General features: G+C 43.6%; 1 protein-coding gene across 3 annotated transcripts in view; it reads left to right on the top strand.

Moving 5' to 3' along the window:
- Positions 1-21,917, top strand: part of TEAD3 (TEA domain transcription factor 3) — a 102,331-nt gene that overhangs the window by 47,317 nt on the left and 33,097 nt on the right. For all 3 annotated transcript variants that reach the window (XM_063140988.1, XM_063140996.1, XM_063141005.1), the window contains exon 2: positions 13,024-13,278. In XM_063140988.1, coding sequence (XP_062997058.1) covers positions 13,143-13,278 — 136 coding nt within the window. In that variant the 5' untranslated portion in view covers positions 13,024-13,142. The remainder of the gene's footprint in view (positions 1-13,023; positions 13,279-21,917) is intronic.

Genomic DNA, 21,917 nt, shown 5'->3' with positions numbered 1-21,917 from the left:
GTAGGATAACATCCCCTTTGAAACTCCTTCAGGACATTTTGAAGTATCTCCTTCAAAAGTGACTGAAGTTATTTATTTATTTATTTATTATTTATTAATTACATTTCTATACCGCCCAGTAGCCGGAGCTCTCTGGGCGGTTCACAAAAATTAAAAACATTCAAAGTATGAAACAACAGTATAAAACCATAATATAAAATACAATATAAAAGCTCAACCAGATAAAAACAGCAGCAATGCAAAATTACAAATTTAAAACACCAAGTTAAAATTTATTTATAGACTGTTAAAATGCTGGGAGAATAAAAAGGTCTTCACCTGGCGTCTAAAAGCATATAATGTAAGTGCCAAGTGAACCTCCTTAGGGAGGTCATTCCACAGCCGGGGTGCCACAGCAGAGAAGGCCCTCCTCCTGGTAGCCACCTGCCTCACTTCCTTTGGCAGGGGCTCACAGAGAAGGACCCCTGAGGATGACCTTAGGATCCGGGCAGGTACATACGGGAGGAGGCGTTCCTTCAGATAGCCTGGCCCCAAGCCGTTTAGGGCTTTAAATGTTAATACCAGCACTTTGAATCAAGCCCGGACCTGGACTGGCAGCCAATGAAGCTAGAAAAGGACTGGCATGATGTGGTCTCGTCAGCCAGTTCCTGTTAGTAACCGTGCTGCCCTGTTTTGTACCAGTTGAAGTTTCTGGACCATTTTCAAAGGCAGCCCCACGTATAACACATTGCAGTAATCCAAACGAGAGGTTATCAGAGCATGGATAACTGTAGCTAGGCTATCTCTGGCCAGATAAGGGCGCAGTCGGTATATCAGCCTAAGCTGATAAAAGGTGCTCTTTGCCACAGAGTTCACCTGTGCCTCAAGTGACAGTTCTGGATCCATGAGCACCCCCAAACTATGGACCCGATCCTTTAGGGAGAGTGCAACCCTGTCCAGGACAGGGCAAACATCACCTTGCTGGACAGATGAACCACCCGCTAACAGTACCTCCATCTTGTCTGGATTGAGTCTCAGTTTATTAGCCCTCATCCAGTCCATTACCATGCCCAGGCACTGGTTCAGAACAGCCACTACCTCACCTGAGTTTGATAAAAAGGAAAGGTAGAGCTGGGTATCATCCGCATATTGATGACACCTCAGTCCACATCTTCAGATAACCTCTCCCAGCGGCCTCATGTATATGTTAAACAGCATAGGGGATAAGATAGAGCCCTGTGGAACCCCATGGCTTAGGAGCCATGGCACAGAGCAATAATCCCCCAGCACCACCTTCTGGAATCGGCCATCCAAGTAGGAGCGGAACCACTGCAACGCAGCACCTCCAACTCCCAGCTCAGACAACCTATCCAGAAGGATACCATGGTCGATGGTATCGAAATCCAGTGAGAGGTCCAGGAGAACCAACAGGGTTGCACTCCCCTGTTTCTCTCCTGACAGAAGTCATCCCACAGGGCGACCAAGGCAGTTTCCATTCCAAAACCAGGCCTGAAACCCGATTGAAATGGATCTAGATAATCCGTTTCATTCAAGAGTGCCTGGAGTTGTCCTGCAACCACCCGCTCAAGCATCTTGCCCAGGAAGGGGATATTAGCCACCGGCCTGTAGTTGTTAACGTCCTCTAGGTCCAGGTTAGGCTTCTTCAGGAGTGGTCTAATTACCGCCTCTTTTAAAGAGGCCGGCACCACTCCCTCTCTCAAGGAGGCATTTACAACCTTCTGGACCCAGCTGGCGATCCCCTCCTTATTTGATGTAATGAGCCATGAGGGGCAAGGGGCAAGCACACAGGTGGTCAACCGGACTTGGCCAAGCGCCTTGTCCACATCCTTGGGCCTCACTAACTGAAACTCATCCAATAAAACTGCACCGGACAGCACTCCAGTTATTCAGTTCACACGTCAATTTGTGGTTCAGATTCCACTCTGTCGTTTTTAAGCATCTTCCCACAGGAGTTTCATATTAAAAAATCAGTGGATTCTCTCAACCGTATTGTAACAATGAGTTACACCCCATAGTGTTGTAAGCATTATGACTGAGCTATGAACTTCAACTCACACAACCTTCAAACATTTGTTCTTCTGTGTTGCTCATGTGGGTCATAGTTTAATGGTAGAGCACATGCTTCATGTGCAAAAAGTTCCAGGTTCAAACCCTGACATTTCCATGTAGAGCTGCAAAAGACCACTGTCTGAAATCCTGGACAGCTGGCTTCCAGTCATTGTAGACAGTACTAAACTAGATGGACCGATGGTCCAACTTGGTATAAGGCAGCTTTCTAGTTCATATGAGAAATAGAAAAATGTCTCTCTGCCTCCCTTCCTTCCAGAGCCAATTCTGCTTGATGGCATATTGAAAAGAATCTCTGTTCCACAAGACTGGGTTTTGTGTCTAAGGGGAGACCTCACTTGATTAGCCAGTCATTTGGTTCCTTTATATCAATTGAGGGCAGGTTTAGCTGCAGTTTCTTGTAGTAGAAAGTGGCAAATATGATCATTCTTTCTGATATTCCTTTTCTGATTAAACCCTTGTAATGTAGTGTAGCTTTTTTTAAAAAAAAATGTAATAATGGACAAGTGTGTTTCTTTGTGTGCAGGGCACCATTCTTTTGCCATTGAGCTATCGATGTCCATGCCTTTGGAACATGAAATTAAGGGACAGTGCTTTCAGGTTACGTAATTAATCGGATCACCAAGAAAAAGCAATGAAAATTTGAAATGGGATAAATGAAGCATGTGGGGTGTTGTGCATGGGCAGAAATGTGTGTGTGTGTGTGCGCGCGCAAAGTAATTGGAACATTGTGAGATTCCCGTCCAGTTGAATCACAAGAAGTTTTGTACCTTTTTTAAAAACAAACAAACCCAACAACCGGTAAGTGCAATATAACAATTGCATAACCTGAGTGTTGAATGCAGATTTCCTGAAATACACTGTGCTGGACCAAACTTGGATACTGTAGCAACAATTCTTTGGTTTCCCCCTCCTTCCAAGAAAAACTTGATGAGTCTAAAGTACAACCAGAAGAAAAAGGATTTAGATACTTCACATGTCCCTCTGCGCATGAACATTTTCTAACTCAGAGAACCTTCATTAAGACTATATGGATAAATTGTCCATATTTTGTGTAACTTGCCATTCATGGAAGATCCAATATAAATGAGACAGATCCAGTATAAATTATTAAAGCATTTGATAGGACTGCTGATGACCTTGGTTGTTTTTGGTGCTCAGTAAACTTAAACTGGACTGTTTAATATCTTAGTGTTATGATTTTAAGCCAATAGTTTATTCTTATCGCTATGTTTTTATAGCCGTTATGAATTACTACTACTACTGCTACTACTATAATTCAAGGTAATATTTTATTCTTACTGTTTTGTTTTTATATCGGTTATGAACTATTAGTCTCATCTGTATTTAGAAGTTGTGAAGGGAAATTGCTTAATTCATTCAAAAGATTTATTTATTTATTTATTACATTGTTATACCGCCCAATAGCCGAAGCTCTCTGGGCGGTTCACAGAAATTAAAACCATAATAAAACAACCAACAGGTTAAAAACACAAACACAAAATACAGTATAAAAAGCACAACCAGGATAAAACCACGCAGCAAAATTGATATAAGATTAAAATACAGAGTTAGAACAGTAAAATTTAAATTTAAGTTAAAATTAAGTGTTAAAATACTGAGAAAATAAAAAGGTCTTCAGCTGGCGACGAAAAGAGTACAGTGGTGGAGCTCTCTGGGGAGCTCATTCCACAGCTGGGCTGCCACAGCGGAGAAAGCCCTCCTAGATGCGGCTGTTGCCACTTGAGTGGATGCAAACTGATACTAATAATCCTACTGCAGGGGTGGTGGGAAACCCAAGGGCTGAATTCCATTTCAGAGAAGCTCTCGGGGCAGGGGAGTGGGGGGGGGAAGGCGCCCCACAGTCCAGTGGTGGGTTGGGCCGAAGGCAAAGGAGGTGGGGCTAAGCTACCAAAATAAATAAATAAATAGCAGTGTATTTCAGCTTAAAGCACTTATTGCCAGTAACTAAGCCTTAGAAGACGCATGTCAACTTTTTAAAATGGGGAAAAATGCACAAAAGCCAGGAAACCACCCAAAGATTGGTGGTTGGGGAAAAGGGGGAAGTGACCATCTGGGGAACCCTGGGACTTCTAGTTTTTGCCCCCCACGAGGGCTGGATTTCACCCCCAGCCTAAGTTTCAACACACGCTGCCCTACTGGTAAGTATATTTTTTCATGATCCTTGTCATCCTTGGGAAAGGTTTTTCTTGGAAAGTGCACAAGCCAGTGTTTAGAGTTCCATGATGCCTTAAACTAAATCAAAGGAGTTTACTGGATAGGAAGGAACACTCTTCTGGCTTCATGCTATTACTTCTCTCCCTTAAGTACTTCAGGCAAAGTTCACCCTACTATCTGATCTCTCCATTAAGGCTTGAAAGGGTGGTATGCTAACAGAGAGAGGCTGCGCTTTGTAATTATTGGAGACTGTTGGAGGGACAGCACTTACAGAAAAGCTTGTGAAGTTTTCTGAAGCTTAGAGAGAAAAGCGGATATGAAATGTGGAATGGAAGTAGGAATCCTATTAGAAACTGGCAGTTAATCATATTTTTATTATTGCATTTATATCCTGCCTTTTTTCCTCTTGCAAGGAACCCAAGGTGTCTTACATGGTCCTCCTCCTCTCCATTTTATCCTCACAACAACAACCCTGTGAGGTGGGTTGGGCTGAGAATGTGTGACTGGCCCAAAGTCACCCATTGGGTTTCCATGGCCGAGTGGGGACCAGAACTTGGATCTCCTGACTCCTAGTCTGACACTTTAGCCATTACACCAGATGTTTGCACAAGAAGGAGGGTGCAGTCCCTACCTCAAATGGGTTAGTGATAGAGCACATGCTTTGCATACAGAAGGTCCCAGTCGCAATCCCTGGTTTCTTCAGTGAAAACAATCTCATGTAGCATATGATTCCCCCCACCCCAAATACTTGTTTCATGCTCCTTCCTCTGAACTTTGAGGGTGGGTTTTTTTTTAACCTGATGAAAAGGTAGATATATAGTGGTGCATACTGTGTCATAATGATGATTTGAGGCTGATTAGCCCATAACCATATGCGCTTAAACTTCAAAGCTCTTAGAGAAACTCTTAATTGGAATTGCTTTGAAGGTAAGTTAATTAGGCCCCATGTCGATGTGTTTGTAGCTGCTGTTGTGGTATTGCACATAATGTTGTATAGGTAGAATGAGAAACTGAAGAGTGAGGAGATTGCTTCATGTTAATAACAATTATTTGGAAGGCATTCCCAAAGAACTGGTGCTGCTTCAGCTCATCTGTCTACCTCACCAACCTGCCTCTCACACTTAATTGCCCACAAGTTTGTCCAGCTGGTTTGAATGCCCAGATCTCATAAATCAGGCAGAAAACCTGAAAAAGGCCCTCCCTTCACTTGGGGAAAGTTTCATATTTATTTATTTCATTTATTTATTTCATTTCTATAGTGCCCAACAGCCAAAGCTCTAAGATTACCTCTTCAGAGTTCTCTTGATGGCAAGGTTTCTATATCTAAAATATATGAACGGGCTTCATATTTTTCATACCCTTGTGTGAGCAAGAAGTGTAGGGAGGGTCTTTGCAGATGAAGGACTGGATTGCTTTTGTGATTTAGTGGTATTGCTTTTGTAAATGTATTGAACAGGAGTGAGCAACTTGTGGTCCTCCAGAAGTTGTTGAACTGCAGCTTTCGTTAACCCTAGTCAGCAGAGCCAGGGGGGTGAGATGATAGGAGTCGCAGGACACCGAGATCTGGAGAGCCACAGGTTACCCACCCTTCATTTATGTAGAGAAAAAGTACATACTCTACACACTTAAAATAATAATTTGAAGGTAGAGCTATCCAGATAGGAGTAGATTTGGTCTTAATGCATCTCAGTTAACAGGCTGCAATCAGTAAAAATGCAGGAAGAGACAATGCCCCCTTCAAAACTACCCAACCCTCCAGGAATTGCTAGGGGCAGGAGGCAAGTTCACTCCCCCCTCAGTTGTGTTCCTGAGTTCACCTCTTTACTTTCTCCATGTAAGAGTGTCTGGTGGTCACTTTGGTGACGCAGACGTACAGCAGTGCAACTGAACAGCTTTGTCATGGGTGCAAAACCTGCCTCTCTCTTCCAGTAGGCACTCTCACCTCCACTAAGAGAACCATCACAGTCATGATTGATTGGTGGTGTAGTGCAGAGTGTTTGTGTCTACAAAACACCATGTTGTTCTCCCACTCCCCAAGTCTTTCCAGCATACAAGTCCTCTTTCCTGCCTTCCCCTCACAACAGGAGGGAGTTTGCTAGTTAACCACATACAAACATACTTTATTGGAGTGGCGGAAACCAAGGAGCATAGTGGCACCTTAAAGACTAGCAAATGTATTATGGCATAAGTTTTCATGGAATATAGTCCACTACAAGACTTATGCTGTAAAAAATTTGTTAGTCTTCAAGATACCACAACACCCCTTGTTGTTTTTTGTTGCCATAGCTACCCTTCTGGAAATGGATACATTTATTGGCATCCCTCGGTCATGATGGGCTTCTGGAGTGATATGCCTTAGGAACAGTGATATGGGGCAGAAAGTTTTCCAGTTCTTTTCCAGAAAACCCACATCACGGCCTAGGAAGTGCATACAGACAGACACGCACGGATCTCCTGTAAGAAGAAAGAAAGCAACAGCTTTTGTGTGTTGAACAATTCTCCTATGGGATAAAAGTGATGTGGCTGGCAGTCCTCCTGAGGTAATCCTACCTTAGGAACTGATTGCCTCCATATTATAGACAGGTTTTACTCCCATATTATGACTTGAAGGAGGCTTGAACAAAAGAGTTATCTTGTGCTCATTTCCTGAGAATTGGGTATAGGATGGTTGATAAACATGGCCCACCCAGCCATCTATATTGTCTGTGATGTTTTCTAGAAACACCTTCCAGCTAACCCTTTCCCTCAACAGGGAAATATTAAATATTCTGTATGGGGACCCACTTTTGGGGAGGGGGGTTACACACTTCTCAGGAAGTGTGTTTTGAGGCCAGTTTCTACTCTACCCTCAAATTCCATTAAGCAATGAAGGAGTGCTTAACCTCCAATAGCTTATAGGATCTCTGGGAGGTGGACAGAGAATTGGGCAATATTTTTCTGCAACAGTAGGGTTCTTTGTCTTCATTAGAGACCATCTATTACCCTACCCCCACCCCACTTTTTGGTTTCAAGCACATCCACAAGCTTCAACACCCATTTTACTATTCTAAGTCAGGTCCAAACCAAGCTGGTATAGTTATTGGGGAGTTTGTATGGAAAGAAGGACTAATCTGTGCAGAATTCCCTTTAAATTCCACACAAAACATGGTGGATGTGGTCTTCTGGGTGCATTGACCTGTACAGTATGGGAAAGGAATTGATTCAGGTGTGCAGTTGCAGATAACTGACAGAGACCTGGTTTACACAACATGATGGACTCATGAGAGGTCGTTTAAAACACAGTGAGCCGCAGTGCATGCTGGATGCATCTTGGTGACATTTTGAATATGCAACCACTGCTCAAGGGTTGTCATATCATGTAAAGACAACACTATAGTAAACCAATGGTTATGTGAGGGTTGTGTAGCTCTCAAATAACTCTCAACGACTGGGTTTGCATGACACGGCAACCCACTCTTGGTGTTGCATATTCAAAATAATCCAGAGTAAGCCAGCTGTGCTGTGCAAACTGAACCAGGGAGTGTGTGTATTTAGGGCAATTCAGCAAGTGCCAGTAGAGATCTGTTGGGAATGAAATGCAATTGCTGTAGGAGCTTTGTAAATATGGACCATCACACTCTTGAGTGCTTCTTTCGTTCCCTATTATTGCTGGCCTTTACTGACTCCTATTGACATTCCTGAAATGCTAGAAAACTGGAAGTGGGGGGGCAGTTGAGGACCAAATCACACATGACTTTTTCCAATGCAGAAATGCTTTTTATAAACATTTCTCTGATGCTAGAATGAATTTTGTGCTGGTATTTGAAAAGAGACGGCATCGAAATAATACTTTTTTCCCCCCGAGAGTGAGATGTGGAGAAATGTGTCAAGCGTCCCTTTTTTAGATGTGACTGTTTAATGAAAATTTATGTTCAGCAGTTCCTGTTGTATATGCTTGAGAGGAATCTTGGAAGATTCAGACCCAGTGCTCTAGGTTGGCACTTTCAGGGACCTCTTAAGCCCCCAACCCAGTAATGAACCTCCTGACCATGCTACTTTTCCTCAGCATTTCTTGTCCTCTCATTCATCCCCTCTCCTCCTTTGAGAGCAGGTGAGTCAACATGCAAGAACAGGAACAAAGCAAACGAGTAACTGCTGCCACTATTGTCCTCACCATCACTGGGCAATGGTGAGGATTGTGCTGAAAGAGAGAGGGGAAGTGGGCAAAGGTGATACAGGTATGCCGAGGATGTCTTGCCCGCAGAGGGTCCAAAACCTGGAACTTGTGCTGTGTGTGAGTTTCTCTTCTGAGTAGCAATAGGATGTTGAGACTTCATTGTGTTTGTGTCTTGTGTAGAGTGTGTGTGTGTGAGTGAGAGAGAGAGAGAGAGAAATGGTGGAAGGAGAACAAACATATCTGTCTCTCTCTCTCTGGTTGATGTTCAGCAAAAACAAACTTGCCACTGAAGCTTGTGCCCGAGATTACTTGAGCCAGAGCCACCCTCCCTTAATGTGTTCATAGTGTCTTCTACAGTTATTCTGTGAACACAGCTTTACACATGTTTGCCTGCTCTTGAACTTCCTGGCATATGCTGGGCCTTCTGAAAGTTCCCTGACAGCCTGATCCCTGGGCACTTCTCACAGCTCTGTGTGTGTGAGAGAGAGAGGGAGGGGGGAGGGGGGAGGGAGGGAGCGGGGGAGAGAGAGCCTATGAATAAGAGTGTGTTGGGAGCCATGTGTGGACAGCAGTCTCCCCTTCAACCCTCCCCTTCTCTTTGGCTAGCTGCTGTAGTTCTGATCTCCTTATTTGGCTACACTGTTCCCAAAGAAGGGGTGGGGTGGGTGAAGGGGGAGGGGGAGCAAGAGAGAGACTGGGTGACATCACAGAGCTCGGAGAGCAGACGAAAAGAAGTTACTTGAAAAAAAATCGGTGAAGCACTTGAGCCAGCTTGTTGTCGGCAGTTTCTTTAAAAGGAGATGTCTGTACTAGAGACCTTTGTTGTGCTCTATCCGGGAAGCCTCTCGCTGAAGGAGACACCTCTCTGTTCTCAGCTCCCCATGAGCAGCTGCTGCCGCTGCTGCAGGACATGTTATTGCAAAACATTCAGCTGCTTTGGGGGAGCAAAGGGGAGAGGGAGTTGAACTGGCAGGCGCTATTTCAAGGCCTGCAACTTAGCTGTAGATGGGAATCTGTGCCTTGCGCACATCACTGAAGGGTCTAGGGAAGACTTGGGCCAACCAGAAGAATGCCTCTGATTCATGAGTCCCATAAGAAGAGTGTTGTGCGTGTGTTCCCTTTCTGTCATGTCAAATCATTGACTTCATATCCTGATTTAAAATCACCAAGAAAAACACCGTTTTTAAAACCACTGATTTGAGTCAAGTCTCAGTTTTGATATCCACCTGTTCCTGCATACTCAGGGTGGGCTCGAAACAATTAAAACATATTGTTTTGCAACTAAAATGAACATTTCTGCAACCTAGGAGTATGATCCAAAATCCCCAGTCATATAAACTACATGCACTGAAGAATTCTATCTGGTTAGGAGCAAGAGATGGATTTCTTTTTATTTCAGTATGAGACTGAGCAAGATCACTTACTTGAAGACACATTTATTTGGAAGTAAGTCCCATTAAAGAAAATGGGATTTACTTCTAAGTAAACTTGCATAGCATCAGGCGTAACTGTTTGAAACTTACCAGAAACATGAGCTGGTAACTGGGCAAAATATTGTTTCTCCATAAGTTGGAAAATAAATGTCCTTGTTTGGCTGGTAGTGTTGTCAAAATTGATCATTTGAGAACTAAACACATTTGGAAAACTTGTGTAACTACAGGGAATAAAATAGTAATACAAGATCACCTATCCTGGTGGGGAAAAGATGGCAGATTCTAGTGCCTATGATGATTTTCTTGTCCCTTGTCCAAAATAATAAATCCAGTACCTGACACTGTCATTTATAATGTTCAAGTTCAGAAGTCGGTGGTTGTTTTCTCCATAGTTTTTTTCTTTCTGTGCAGAAGTAGCCTTTAACTCAATAGCTTTAACACAATAGAAGCACTTACAGACAAATGACCTGTTCCCCTTCTCGCTTAGGTTGCTGGACCCTCCAGAATGGTACAGGAGGGTGGGGGGTGAAGAAGAAATTGCCCCAAATTGGACACAGGCACATTCTGTGAGCAGAGCTCTGGATTTGGGGCAATTCCCCCTTTTTGCCATTCTGGAGGTTCTCCTGATTCTCAGGAGAGGCATTTCAAGGGGTCCACAGAGGAGGGGGCAGGAAAGCCCCCTTTTGCCAAGTGTGTGTGTGTGTGTGTGTGTGTGTGTGTGTGTGCTTCTTGTTATCCAAGCCATTGTGTCTGATAGGTGTTTATGATACATTTTCAAGAGATTATAGGTGTATCTTTGAATATGTTTATAATAAATTCAGATTTAATTTCATACTTTGGACGTATAAAGAGAAGAAATGATTCATTAGAAAAGACAATAATGCTGGAAAAAACAGAAGGTAGTAGGAAAAGAAGATGACCAAACAAGAGATGGGTTGATTTCATAAAGGAAGATACAGACATGAAGTTACAAGATCTGAATAGGGTGGTTCACAACAGATGCTACTGGAGGTCGTTGATTCATATGGTTGCCATAAGTCGAAGCTGACTTGAAGGCACATAACCAACCATATCTATTTTCAAAATAAAATATATGACTGAAATTTAAAAACAACAAAGTGCAATTTTTTTTAACTGGGAATAATTGATTAGTATCTACCATGATTTCTGTCAAAGGGATTAGATAGTTGAATTCTTGCCTTAAATGAATAAGTACTGGACTGCCCAAATTTTATGGCGGAGCTCCGCTATGGACTAACGTGTATGCTACCATTTGCTGATTTATGACCCAGATCCCCTCCTGTCAAACTCCTGCTTTTTGTGTGTCAATCTTCAGTGAAAAGGAGTAGTGCTTTTCTATCTCAGGAGTGAAAATAACTATTTCCATCTTGTACAGTCTGGGACATGGGATGGTTCACTGCATCACATTCTATTGGGAATATCAGAGTAACACCAGAAAATGGTGACCCCCATAGTGCAGCCTCAGATGTTTTGAACTTCAGTTTCCATCATCCCCAGCCAACATGGTCAATGGTCAATGCTGCGAGTTGTAGTCCAAAATATCTAGAGGGCGCCAGGTTGGGGACATCTGTCCTAGTTTCTCCATGAGGAAGTTCACGTATCATTTGATTTCTCCTTACTTGATTACTTGACGCTTGATAACTTTCATAAGAATGTATGAATTGACTCTATTTTGAAAGTGTAATGTTTGAGATCATTTAACAATTCTGTCTGTGGTGTGGTTGATCTGTGGTGACATTCACACATGCAAGAAATCACTTGATGCTCCAGTCATCAAAGGGTGGATAGGCATATGTGAACTAGCCCCATGTTTCTGGGCTTCCTTATGCCAATCTGTATATTGAGGGCAATGGCACTTTATCTTCCTATCTGCATCAATTGTAAGAATGAGTCTCTTAAGTGGTCAGAAGCTTGCACATGGTGATGATATACAACAGACAAAATTCTAGTTCCTGTGATTCATCTAAATGGTCTCTCAGAACCTAAATGTATTGAGCATGGTTTCTGAAGCCATGAACGAGTGTCCAAGCCAAGCACTTTTCCTTGTATCCCTTCTCACAGATGTCTTTATTTCTCTTGTTTTTCCCCCTGGACTGATAACTAACATTAAGTTTCCTGGTTCAGACATAAGGGGGAAATTACTTTAGGAAAAACAACAACCTTCAGAGCTTGTATTCTCACAGTTCCTTAGCAATTTTCAGATTTTATATTAAAGACCCATATCATGCTGCTTAGTATACTTGCAGCCTAACTTAGCCATCTCTGATGCTACGTTAGGCAATTTAATGCCCTCTGCTGCTCATATAACTTTTGAAGGATGCAGTTTTTCAAATACTACTTCTTATTGTATGTTAAGAATATGTCATTGTGTTTCCTTAAACAAATGTTAAAGGGCTGGGTGGGTGGGTTGCAATGGCATCACAGTATGGCTGTAATCAGACTAGCCTTGAGTGGGCTGGAGAGCTTAAGCTGAATTCAAACCTGTGTTCTGTGGCTAGGAGATCATCGGCTTTAAAACACACAGAGACATAAAATATGTATGTTAAAAAGGACTGCTATGTGACAAATGCTAAGAATCCTTTCCTTGGCCGCATTGCTTTCCAGCCACTAAATGCCAATCTGTTGGATTTTTTAAAATGTATGTTAAAAAATGCTTCTGAAAGATGCTCCAACTTTGAGTCCCCAGCAAAAAAAGAAAAAAAAATCCAGTTGTGGATAGGTCACTTGTAACTTTTTGACACATCATTCTATCTGAATCTGATTGGCTATGCTAGTTAGGGCTGATGGGAGATGCCGGCCAAAACATTTGAAGGGGCACAAATTGCCCATCCCTGGCATATATAGGAAAATAGAGTAGTTTCTTAACTATAGTTATGTCTGTGAAATTGTATCTGTACACCTGCTGCATTTGGGTTAAATGTACATGGGCATGGTAGATACTGGACTTCAGGAAGCCTGTTCTTCATCCTGCCTTTTTGTCCTTTCCATATTGCATGCAAACTACTCTTCAGTTCTGCCTCTTTCATTGCTCTCCATAACTAGGCCCCCTTCTCATGGTTTTCCATTTACTTTTGACTTAAAGAATGAGATAGTGTAGACCAGAGTTATGGGCGTCATGATGCTGTCGATGGCAGCTTGCTTAATCCATCATCTTTGCTTGCCCTTCAGGTTGACGAGTTGCCATTTGGGGCTCAGGGTCAGAGCCCAGAGCAGCCATCACAATAGCGTCCAACAGCTGGAACGCCAGCGGCAGCCCCGGGGAGGGGCGAGAAGATGGACAGGAGGGGATGGACAAGAGTCTGGACAATGATGCCGAAGGAGTGTGGAGTCCAGACATTGAACAGAGTTTCCAAGAGGCGCTGGCGATATACCCGCCTTGTGGCCGGCGGAAGATTATCCTCTCGGACGAGGGCAAAATGTATGGTGAGTGAAACTAGGTCATGTGGCTGAAACTAGGTTCCAGACAAGACCCAAGGACAATGCCTTGAATATTCAAATGGCCCATAGGTTGGAATTTATTTATTATTTATATACACACACTTCTATCCCATCTTTCCTCCAAGGAGATCAAGGCAATGTTCTCCCCCCCCACCCTCATTTTTAATCCTTGCAACAATCCTGTAAGAGGTAAGTTAGGCTGAAAGAGAGGGAGGGAGAGAGAGAGAGAGAGAGAGAGAGAGAGTAATCGGCCCAAGGTCACCCCTTGAGGATTTGAACCTGGATTTCCCTACTCCTAGACCAATACTCTAACCACTACACCACACTGATCAGCATCTATTAAGGTGTAGTGGGAGGGCAGGGAAGGTGTTTTGATCTGGCTAGATCTGGAACAGTTGGGCAATATACATTAGTGTAGTTGAACGAGACAGTGTCTGGTATGATAGCCATGTGATGCAGTAAATAGAATGCTAGATATTTATTTGTTTGGATATTTATTTGTAAAAATGGAAGAAAAGGTACAAAATTTTTGTTTTGTAATAAATCTTGCTAGTTGGCCATGGCCAAGTTTTGGTGGCATAATCTCTTTTGCAAAATTATTGTGAGGATAAATATATGATGATGCCCTTCCTATATATGATGATTTGATCTAGTGTGTCTGTTGTCATCATTATCATCATCTTGTCAGTGTTGAATAGCTATTCAATTACCATGTTTGTACGGTTGAATGTACTAAATCCCTCCAACTGTTGGCTAGCGAGATCCAGGTGGAGGAGTAGGAATTTGCTTCTCATAAACATTCTGAAGTTTAAAATATGTACCTCTGACACACAGACCTCAGAGGCTAAAAGCAAATTTTGCTCCTGGCACCTCAGCCTGTTGTTTTCCAGTCTGCATTACTGGCTTGGCTCTTGTATTTTATCTTTCTGATCATGGGGGTGGCAGTGAAGGAGATGGACTATGTGAAAGCCAAACTGAGGGAAAACACAGTGTTTATGGGGGTGGCCATCTTGAAGCAAATAAAGAACTCTCGGGTAATGTTGAACTCTCCTTCACTAGATTGGTGATTCATATTTCCTTTGTACTTCCCTCAGTCTATATATCCCTCCCACTCCCTTATGCCTCACCTCTCCCTTCCCTCCCACTCTTCTCTCTGCCTGGCTTGACAGACTGGTTTGGTAAGTTCATTCCTGTCGAAAAGAGATTGATTTTTGTCTGCTTGAGGATCCCACATGCGTGCCTTTGGGCGTGAAAGGTGGTGTGTTTGGCCTCTCATGCTGGTTACAAACAAAACACTTCATTCCCTTTTCAAAGTTTGCTCATTACCCCCTTCCTTGTATATGGGTTTTATTTAATGCCACAGCATGGCATTAAATAAAGCCTACTTCTCACTATAGAACTATGACTGGTGAACGGCGAAGACTGCAATCCTATACCCCACTTACCTGGGAGTAAGCCCCATTGAACTTAATGGGGCTGAGTTCTGAGAAGACATATGTAGGATTGTACTATAAATCTTTTTACAGTGGGGTAGTCTCTCCCATCTTTGAATCTTACTATTTGTATATTAAATGTGCCCTAATTAAGTCAGTGACATCAGAAATTACACAAGTTGCCTTATCCTGTAGATCAGGATATTCTCATAGGTAATTGAATAAGACACCTTGTTATCGATTCACTGAAAACCCTCTTTACTGCCTCTGGGTTTATGAACATTTTGTTACGGTTTGATGCCAAGCCTTGGGATAACAAGCATCTTGTCTGTGTCAGTTCCAATAATATGCCAGTGGCCATCTTGAATTTCCCATACCACAATCCAAACCCTACTTATATAAGTGCTCCACTTGTGAAAGCATACATAGGAGCCACTAACTCACATGGAATCACAGCTTCAACCCCTCGGATAAGAAGGTCTCGTACGGATAGGAATTAGCTCAACCCCATCCCTGGTATATTGTTGGAACCAACACTCAGTGTATTTTGGTTCACCTCCAGCTTTGGGAGAAAACGAGGAGAGGAGGCAATGTTTTATCAGTTGCTGTTGTGAAACGGTGGCATTGGGCATATTTCTAATGTGAAAGGTAACCCAAAAAATCCCGTAACAGCATGCAAAAGAAGTCATGAAAGGAATGAGCTATAGAACCTGAACTGTTCAGAATACATTTCTTCAAGGTGAAATGGTGAACAAATGGCAGTTTTAGCGTGCAACTTTTATTGACATTGATTTTATTGATGTGATCTCTGTTGCACGATATTATATTTTCCAAAGTTGTCAACCCATCATATCACATGTGCCTTCAGAAAGCTTTAAAAAGTGGAGTGAGGGTTTGAAGATCCCCCACTCCAGTTTGGCTTGAATGTGAAAAAAACCAGCATGCCACCACAAGTAGTTTATCTGAATGGATTCTAAATAAGCTAGTCTTCTTTTGTACCAGTGCCCCAGGTTTTGTTATCTGTTGTAGGAATTAGGCCCTGGTTCATCTGTCATCTCAATTATATCCAGTTCCTGCAGAGTGAAATGTGTAAACAAACATCCTACTGCTGCTTCCTACTCATCTGCTCCTGCTAGAGTTCCCTTTGTGATGTCATAATCCTATGTTTGTGACCTCAAAGTACTATCTCCATGGGAATGGACTGTCTTATTAACAAACACTGCATTAATTACCATGCCAAATGAGTCAGGGATGGGGAGGTAACACTGCCTGTTGCTTTAGGTGCAACATTGTTTTCGTCAGATTTCGAAAGCCTGCTTATGCCAAAGTTTGAGACTCCCCAAGCATAACAGTGCTTTTCTGTTCACCCAGTGCCTTCAGTTTAATTTTGGGGGATGGGGTGGACAAAGGGCCGCCCTGTCCCCCAAATTAAGATCCCCCAGCTGTGTGGTAGGTGCTTTATCTCTGTGCGTATCCTTTGAGGATGGGAGAACATTTAAATGACCCTTACCATGTAGCTGGAGCACAAACGCATAAGTCTTTCTTTCCCACAGTATTGGCACCATAGCAGGAGGGGTGATTGCCGGTTCTATGGGAAAGACACCTATGGATGGGGTCACATAAATGTTCTCCCAGGCCTCAGATAGACCTATTGGTCTAGTGCGACGGAGGGGTAAGGATCTCATGATATTTTTATCGCAAGATCTCCCCCTCTGTTTACACGCGGCGCGCGATGGCCTCGGAAGAACAGGACGTTGTGCCCACCATTGTTTTTTTCTTAAATGTGACGTGAGCTTGTGTGCAAAAGGTGAGGGTTCCCCCCCCCCGCATTTTTAACCATTTTTCCCGCTCCCCCACCCCCACCCTCCGATGGGCGCAGAGCTACTGAGGAGCTCTGTGCCCTGTGCGCATTTTCCAGCTCCTCACAAGTAACCATGAGCCAGGACAAACTGAGATGCCTACCCACATGTTCTGCGGTCTCAGGATCATCCTGAGACCGTGGAAAAAGTGGGCTGAAAGGGTAGGGCGATATCCCAGGGCAAGGGAGGGATCATCCCTCCCTGATCCCGGGATCCCCTGTGTGTCATGTGGACGCACAGGGATGATCCCAGGGATCACCCCATCTAGCTATGGCCCCAGATGCATAGGAGCCGATCAGTGATAAGCAGCTTCTGTGTGGCTTGGATAATGGCTATACATAGCAAGCACTGTGTATTGATGCTGAAAACAATTGGCTGGAGTTAGGAGTGTTCTATTCACTTGTCCTTGGCATGAACCAAATTATATTGTAGGCGGTAGTTTTTTCAGTGGTAGGAGTCCTGGACGAATCCATATTCTCTACCGTGGAAACCCTATTCCTAATTCTAGATGTAGGTAAATGGGCTGTGGGGCAAGGAAATTGCTTACGTTCAGAAGCAGTCTTTGTTGCTACAAACTTGTTCCAGGGCGGAGTTCTGCCACTGAAACTGGGTCCTGAGACTGAACGTTGGTGCAAGTGGATCTTGTAAACACTTTACTTATATTTCTGATCCAGCTGGAGTACTTATTCTTCCTGTCATTCTGTAATGCAACACAGCAACATTTGCCCCTCATCCTACTGAGCAGGAACTAACAAAGGGCAAGCTGGCATATTGCACCTTATCTCCCATTATATATCCCCAGATGTAGGCATTTAGTAGGGGTCCCTATGGCCCAGGGTCTCTGTGACAGAAGCAGTGATGGAAGGTTTCTGAAGAGGCACATTTTTTAGATTTCTCCAGGAATAGCTGGAGTGCCGCTGGGGAGCTTGGCCTTTGTTCATCAAGCCCAAGTGTACAAACTGGTTTTTCCAGCCACTTGGGAGACATCTGGCAATTGCTTAAAGAAACAGCAGCCCTGTTCTGTCTTTTTCAATTCGGCCACTTTTCAGTTTAGAAGATCATTTTTACCTGGTTTTACATTTTGCACCACCTTTGCTTTTCTTCACTCTCAAGCAATCTCTTCTCTGCAATAAGAGTGGAGCGGAGTGGTTTTCTAGTTGGCCTCCATCCCAGAGTATGGTTGGAAGGAAGGGGACAGGGCAGGCAGCTTCTACCTATCTTTTTAAGTGAGTCTGGAAAGAGGGAAGCCTAGATTAATTAGCTGTAAGCAGTCCATTTGCTTCAAGACCTGTCTTGATCGGGATGCTCACTTGGAAAGGAACCACTGGATTACGGAAGCTTACCTGTCCTCATCCCCAGTGTCTTGGGTATACAAGAAAGCTTGCCGCAACCCAGTGGTCTGCCACAGATCTCAGTTACAGCCTTGGATATAAGACTTTTCTCTTTTTCCAAGTAGACATTGCAGTAACTGTTTGCAGTAAACTCAGGTGGGCTGTAAAGTAGTAACAGTGGCAGCACCATTTGTTCCAGGCGCTGGCTGAAGAGGGTCTTGTGAGTTTCCATCCCCAAGGGGCTTTGTTCTCTGTTCCGTTTTATATCTGCAGCAGTTGGTGTCTATGATGATCTCTGAATGTCAAACGCTATCACATGCTGGTAACTTTGAGGCTCAACTTCTGCAATGCGCTCTACCTTTGTGCCTAGTCCAGAAACTTCAAGTAGTTCAAAATATGGCAGCCAGGTTGGTCACCGGTACACCTAGGGGTGACCATATTACACCAACTTTAAAATCACTTCACTGGCTGCCAATTAGTTTCCGGGTGAATAACCAAAGCCCAGCATGGTTTGGGTCCAGGTTACCTGTGGGATCGCCTTCTCCCATACAATCCGCCCTGCACACTCAGGTCCTCTGGGGAGAATTTATTCCGGTCATCCACAACTAGGCTGACAACTGTTACCCAGAGGACCTTTTCTTCTGCCACCCCCAGACTGTGGAATGGCCTGCCGGAGGACATTCTTCAGCTTAAAGCTCTCTCTGAGTTTAAGACAGCCGTAAAGACTAGTCTCTTCCACCAGGCCTACCCAGATGAATTTTAAACCTAAGAATTTTAAGATTCTGTGATTGTTATTTTAATATTGTATTGGTTTTATATGCTCTTTTAACTAATTTTATGTATTATATTGTGTTTGGTGGTGTTCCCTGCCTCGATCCAGAGGGAGAGGCAGGTAATAAACAAATTATTATCATCAGCAGCACCATAAACCAACATCTAACCTTTACATATCATTTTGGGTAAAGAAATGAAAATACAGTTGTATATTCTTGTGGTCTTAGTCTCTTGCCCCATCCCAATGTAACAATACTTTAGATAATTGAATTTAAAATGTTCTGGGTTTTTAAAAAGAAAACACCTTCTGGTTGTAAAGTCTTCATCCTTAGTCTTGTGACAGAAACTTTGTGCACAGCATTGTGGCCAATCTCTGATTCACATGTAAATTACAAAGAAAATATAAGCACGCAGTTTTGGAGCAGTTTGCTATATGCATGTTGTAGACATGTGCTCACTGGGCCATATGCTATCAAGATGTGCATTCTTGGCCATCTTTTACCTGTTGCTTCAGCATGTTATAGGTATGTAATTAAAGATAAATAATTGAGGAAGCAGTAGTCAATGCACAAATAATTTATCTGCTGTAATTTTATGTGATCCTGCTCTCGTAAGCAGCAGCTTCAGTATCACAGCTCCTTAAAGTATTTTAATTTCTGTTCTGTTCATGCGAGAGGGCCTATTCACACAGAATGTTTCCCCTTCCTTATTCCCAATCTTCTTTCGGCCTGCAAACATGGAGAACTGTAGCACATGTACTGAAGATCGCAGATGTGGGGGAAAGTGCTGCCTCAGTCATGGGAATTGCTGCCGGCCTTACCAGAGAACTCCCAGTTTGACATGTTACGTTTTGCCATCTTAGCCTTCCCCAATCTGACAACCTCAAAACTTCAACTCCCATCGTCCCATGAGGATAATCCACACAGGAACTGTATTTCTACGTGTGCAAACATGTCGAGGAGTACTCTTTCCAGGGTATACTGTCTAAATAACAGAGATGACCCTGGTATATTATTTATTTATTTATTACATTTATATCTCACCTTTTTTCCTGCATGGAACCCAAAGCAGCGTACATAATCCTCCTCCTCTCCGATGTTATCCTCACAACAATAACCCTGTGAGGTAGTTTGGGCTGAGAGTCTGTGACTGGCCCAAAGTCACCCAGTGGGTTTCCATGGCCGAGTGGGGACTTGAAGCCGAATCTCCCGACTCCCAGTCCATCACCTTAACCACTACACCACACTGGCTCTCCTTGACTTCACTGAGATAATTTCTTTCTGGGAAGAGGAATGTATGTTGGTACATAAAAGGATGTGCAAACAATACAGACACTAGGTGCACAATCCAGAACAATAATAACAATAATAATCTCCCCCCACCCACCCTGACTGTATTTAAATGGGCATTAAAGACCTGGATGTTCCAGTCTGCTTTTAAATTAATGGATGTCCATTTTTATATTATAGATATTTACTGTCGCTGTTTTTTGAAAAAAGATTTATGCTTCTGTTTTAGTTACTTTATATTTTATTATTTTAAAATATATACCTTATAAACCACCTAGAGGCAGCTTTACCTTGTGATATAAAAAAAAAACTGAAATGAAAACATTTAAACAATAAAAACAATACCTAAGATTGTTTAGTGTTCTGCAAATGCAGCCAAGGGCATGACTACATGGGGCAATATCCCGGGGATCATCCCTGTGCGTCCACATGATGCACGGGGGATCCCAGGAGCAGGGAGGGATGATTCCTGCATTTCCCCAGGATATGGCCCTACACATTTTTTGTGGTTTTTCCCACAGTCCTGGGATGATCCCAAGACCGCGGGACGTGTGGGCAGCTGTCCAGGTATAGTCCCGGCTCCTCGCAAGTAAACATGAGGAACCGGGCACAGCGCATGGAGCTCTGCAAGCACTCCATGCTCATTGGGGGTGGGGGGGAGCAGTGTCAGGGCTTTTTTAAAAACAACAACAGCACCCCACTAACTTGTGCGCTCCAGCTCCAGCTCCTCTTTCTTTTTTTTAAAAAAAATGGCGGGCGCGACGTCCTCTTCCTCCTGGGACGTCATGCACCGTGTGTGGACTGAGCAGGGCAATTTTGCAACCATAAAATCATGAGATCATCCACCTCCTCCCCCCTCATCTAGCCATGCCCCTAGTTTTGTAGAGCATGTTGGCTGCTAGTGTTTTACAGGCTTTCTACAAAATCCAACCAGGTCCCAGTGCCTGTTATGAATACACCGTGCTCTGTACTGAAAGCCCTAGAAATGGACTGCTAAAGCGTACTTGAACTTGGTGAAACATTCCTCCTGAAGTTTTCAATGCTTGGGTGGGTCAGTGGGCGAATAGGAGCAGAGGGGCTTCTGGAAGGTCAAAGACAGCTTCATTTCAAGGCAGGTGCTAGAAGTAGAATGCCTCAGGAATCCCAGAACATTGACGAGGCGAGCCGAACGCCTACGATAAATGGGTCATACTTGGCTAACGAGTGAGCTGGTTACTGACACAGGCACTGATCTCCCAGCTGCTGTAAAGAGTGACTGAGGGGAAGGAAGGGGAGAGCTGTGACCTGTGGTAACCTATAGCACTTGAACAGTGGCCAGTGTGCAAGAGGGGAGAGAGACAGCAGACGGTCTGGTCCGTGTATGGCAAAGGGGCACTTCTTTCTCCTCCGCTGGGCGAGGGAGCTTAGCTAGGCACATGGGAGGCTGCGCACTTGCCCCAGACAGCAGGTGTAACTTGAGTTGCGCACCGCCAGGGCTGGTATGCTGCCGCGTGCTGATTGGCTGGAAGGTTGCCCCACTAGGTTATTTTTAACAGAGCTGTCCAACTGGTTCACGTGGTGGTGTCAGGGAAGAGGAATTTGGGGAATGTAGTAATTTGGAGGAGGACGTGCCCTCCGAGAGGGAATGGCACAGCCTCTGGTGAATCACGGGACCAGAACAGCTGAACAGAGTCAGGTCTGCAGTGCCTGCCGGTACCAGAGAGAGAGAGAGAGAGAGAGAGACCGTTAGCCAGGGCAGGTGCCCTAGAGGGGAAGAGCCCATGGGGGAGAGAGCTTCTCAATCTGTTCTCCATTCACGAGCACAATCAGTAATAAGTGCATGAAAAGAGAGAGAGGGGATTTGCAAAAGGTTTTCCTGCCACTGCTGCTACAAATAATAATAATAATAATAATAATAATAATAATAATAATAATAATAATAATGATGATGATGATTGA

Source organism: Elgaria multicarinata, chromosome 1, assembly GCF_023053635.1.
Source record: "Elgaria multicarinata webbii isolate HBS135686 ecotype San Diego chromosome 1, rElgMul1.1.pri, whole genome shotgun sequence".
Taxonomy (NCBI): domain Eukaryota; kingdom Metazoa; phylum Chordata; class Lepidosauria; order Squamata; family Anguidae; genus Elgaria; species Elgaria multicarinata.
Note: the sequence above shows the minus strand (reverse complement) of the source record. Positions and strands in the feature narration are given on the sequence as shown.